At 57.3% G+C, this 3,272-nt stretch overlaps 1 protein-coding gene across 1 annotated transcript; it reads right to left on the reverse strand.

Moving 5' to 3' along the window:
* Nucleotides 1-499: 499 nt before the first annotated feature.
* LOC134339774 (leucine repeat adapter protein 25-like) lies at nucleotides 500-2,896 on the reverse strand. The gene is made up of 2 exons (XM_063036544.1): nucleotides 2,473-2,896; nucleotides 500-1,663 (listed from the first exon to the last, which is right to left on the reverse strand). Exons 1-2 carry the CDS (start codon nucleotides 2,707-2,709, stop codon nucleotides 1,394-1,396), a joined length of 507 nt encoding a protein of 168 aa, XP_062892614.1. The 5' UTR covers nucleotides 2,710-2,896; the 3' UTR covers nucleotides 500-1,393.
* Nucleotides 2,897-3,272: the final 376 nt, after the last annotated feature.

Raw genomic sequence — 3,272 nt, forward strand, 5'->3', positions numbered from 1 at the left:
CACACTCCCGGGGTCAGACACAGAGTGAAGCTCCCTCCACACCGTTCCATCACACACTCCCGGGGTCAGACACAGAGTGAAGCTCCCTCCACACCGTCCCATCACACACTCCCGGGGTCAGACACAGAGTGAAGCTCCCTCCACACTGTCCCATCACATAATCCCGGGATCAGACAGCTGCCCCACCTATTTATATATGGTTATCCAGTAAGGAGGGGGGCATGGAGGGATGAGGATGTCCTTGTCAACTTGCTCCTGGGGCTGGCGAAATCAGCCATCCGTGGGTCTTGGGAACGGGTGGTGGGAGGATCTGCCCGGTTAGACTGCCTGGCAATGTTTAGGGGGTATATTCGTGCCTGGGTAAATATTGAGAAGGAACACGCGCAGTCCACGGTGACCTTAGAGGCGTTCCAGGACCGTTGGGCTCCATGGGGAGTTATTGCTATCAATGACAGAGATGGAGATGTTTAAAGTGTATTGTTTATTTGTAGTGAAGTAATTGTGTTCATCACTGTTTTGTATATATAGCACTGAATTTGTAAAAAAGATATTTTGTATTTTTGAAAAAGGAGGTCAGTCGCAGAGTGAATCTGCCTCCACACTGTCCCACCAAGCCTTCCCCAAGTGCCTGAGGGACCACTTCTGTATTTCCCACGTCAATCTGCTATTCTTGTGGCCTTGCCCCACCGCCACTGACCCAGAGGCCAGGGAGCGCCCAACCCTGGGGGAACCTCATTCAAATCTACCGAATCCTGGACATAGTGAACTTGGAGAGGATGCTTCCATCGGTAGGAGAGTGCAGCGTCCCAAGGCACCGCCTCAGACGAGGAAAATGTTTCAACTCTCGGGCCATGAACCTGTGGAATTTGTTGCCATTTAGATGGTGGAGGCCAAGTACTTAAGGCAGAGGTTGTCATGTTCTTGATTGGTAATGGGTTTAAGGGTCAGGAAGAGCAGGTTGAGAAAGGGAATTAGCATGTTTGAATGGTCTGAATGCACTAACTCTGCATTTGATACCTTAGGGTGTAAGTTTTATTTACGTATTGAGATACAATGTGGAACAGTCCCTTTCGGCGCTTCAAGTCGAGCCGCCCAGCAATCCCCCGATTTAATCCTGGTCTAATCATGGGACGATTTACAATGACCAATTAACCTACCAACCGGTACGTCTTCAGACAGTGGGGGCCCCCGGTGGACACGCAGGCGGTCACGGGGAGAATGTACAAACACCTCACAGGCCGCGGCGGGAATGGAACCCGGGGACGCTGGTACGGCGACGCGTCGCGCTAACCGCCACGCTTCCCAGTGAAGTCAAGGTGTCAGACAGCAGAACACAAAAGGTGACCAAAACCAGTTTTCAGAACGGAAACTACCAGTCCCAACGGTTTCTACTTCATATCGTGATGTGGAAGGAGTCCTCCAGCCACTTGTCCCGGGAGTTCTGGGTGTGGGGAACCTTCAGACTGCTGCGCGGTGCCTCGTCCCCCGCCTGCTCGGCCTCGTATTCCTCCTCCTCCTCGTAGTAGCTGTTCTCCGGGGAGAAGGGGCCCTCGGGGGCCGCGGCGGCGCTGGCGTCCTGGTACAGGCCCTTGTACTCCTGGATGGCCTCGTAGAGCGACCAGAGCTTGCACAGGAGGGACATGTCCAGCTGCCGGAGGCCCACCTGCGGAGGGGAGAGGACAGAACTGGTGAGGGGCACGGCATGGTCTGACAGGGGGCCCAGTAGCCAGCTTGTTACCGACACAAATGCCCTGTAATCCAGGGGGGGGGGGGGAGAGAGGGAGGGAGAGGGGGAAGGAGGGGAGAAGGGGGAGGGAGGGAGAGGTAAGGAATGGGGAGGGATAGGGGAGGGGGAGGGGGAGTGGAAGGGAGGGGAAAGGAAAGGGAGAGGGGGAAGGGAAGGGAGAGGGGAGGGGAGGGAGTGAGGAGAGGAGGGAGTGAGGAGCGGAGAGAGAGTGGGGGGGGAAGAGAGGGAAAAAAAACAGCCAGGGTTCCTGCTCCCCATCACTGACCGGTCACCCCTGGGTGAGAGAGAGGGGGAATCAGTCAGGGTTCCTGTTCCCCGTCACTGGGTTAGAGAGAGGGTGGGGGTGAATCCGCCAGGGTTCGGCGAGGCAGATAATGGTATGGGACAGAAAGAATGAAGTAAGCAGGGGGCAGCTGCCCGGAGCGGGTAACCGTGTCAACCTCGGCACCTGCAGGGTCCTCTCTCCTTTCCCGTATCACGCTCTCACTTCCCTCAGCGGCTGCTGCCGCATCCTGTGTAGGAGCTGGGAGAGAGACGGGGCAAACGCACCCCTCGGGCTCAGCTCCGGAGTTCCCAGCAAGTTCACCTCTGCTTGACTTCCAATGGATGGGAGGGTCAGTGGTGGATGGGACACATTTCCTATCCCCCCCCCCCGGGGGTGTGTGTGAGAGAGAGAGAGAGAGATCCCCCCCACTGTCTGTGTGAGTGTGAGAGAGAGAACTCACCATCTCCTTCCGCAGGGACGCGAGCGCCGCGTCCAGGTTGGCCGGTCTGCTCCGGCGGAGGTTGCCTGCGGCCGGCCGGGGACGGCTGAGCTCCTCCTGGATCATAGTCTTCTTGGTGTAGAGCCGCTCCATCTCCCTCCAGGAGCCGCCGGCCGAGTTCAGGATCCCGCTCAGCCCCTTGGGCAGCGGGGGGAGCCCCTCGATGCCGGCCGCTGCCTCGGCCTGCGCTGTCGCCATGTCCCCAGCGGGGTGAGGCAGCGCTTGGCAAGTTCCCCTAATCGTCCCGCGAGCCTCGCTGCTTCCGAGCTAATCCGGTTTCCATCCGGTTTATGGATGCCCCCTTCTCCAACTTAGTCCATCGCGGACTCCCGGTCACGATTTGGAACCTTCTCCCCCGCCCGCCCTTCCTGTGCGTTCGGTCTCTCCACCCCGGCTTTCCCCTCCCGAGCTGTGTGGTTACAGCCCTCCCGTACAAAGCGCTCCCAATCCCTTTGTTTATTGAACGGCACGCCCCGAGCTCAGCCGCCAAGACAGAGACGCCGCCACTCGCGACTTCGAAACTTTGATTTTGTTTTTCCAACACTTCCTTCGCATGGCTATTGTTGCACTAAACGCCCAGAACTAGCGAGGGCCGTCTCGCTTATTTTTAGAAAGTAAAACGTCTGATTTTCTTTTTACAAATACGAGGAAATCTGCTGACGCTGGAAGCCCAAAGCAGGACACACAAAACACAGGGGAACTCTGCGGGTCAGGCAGTATCCACGGAAATGAATAAACAGTCGACGTTTCGGGCCGAGACC

The sequence above is a fragment of the Mobula hypostoma genome, chromosome 30, assembly GCF_963921235.1.
Source record: "Mobula hypostoma chromosome 30, sMobHyp1.1, whole genome shotgun sequence".
Taxonomy (NCBI): domain Eukaryota; kingdom Metazoa; phylum Chordata; class Chondrichthyes; order Myliobatiformes; family Myliobatidae; genus Mobula; species Mobula hypostoma.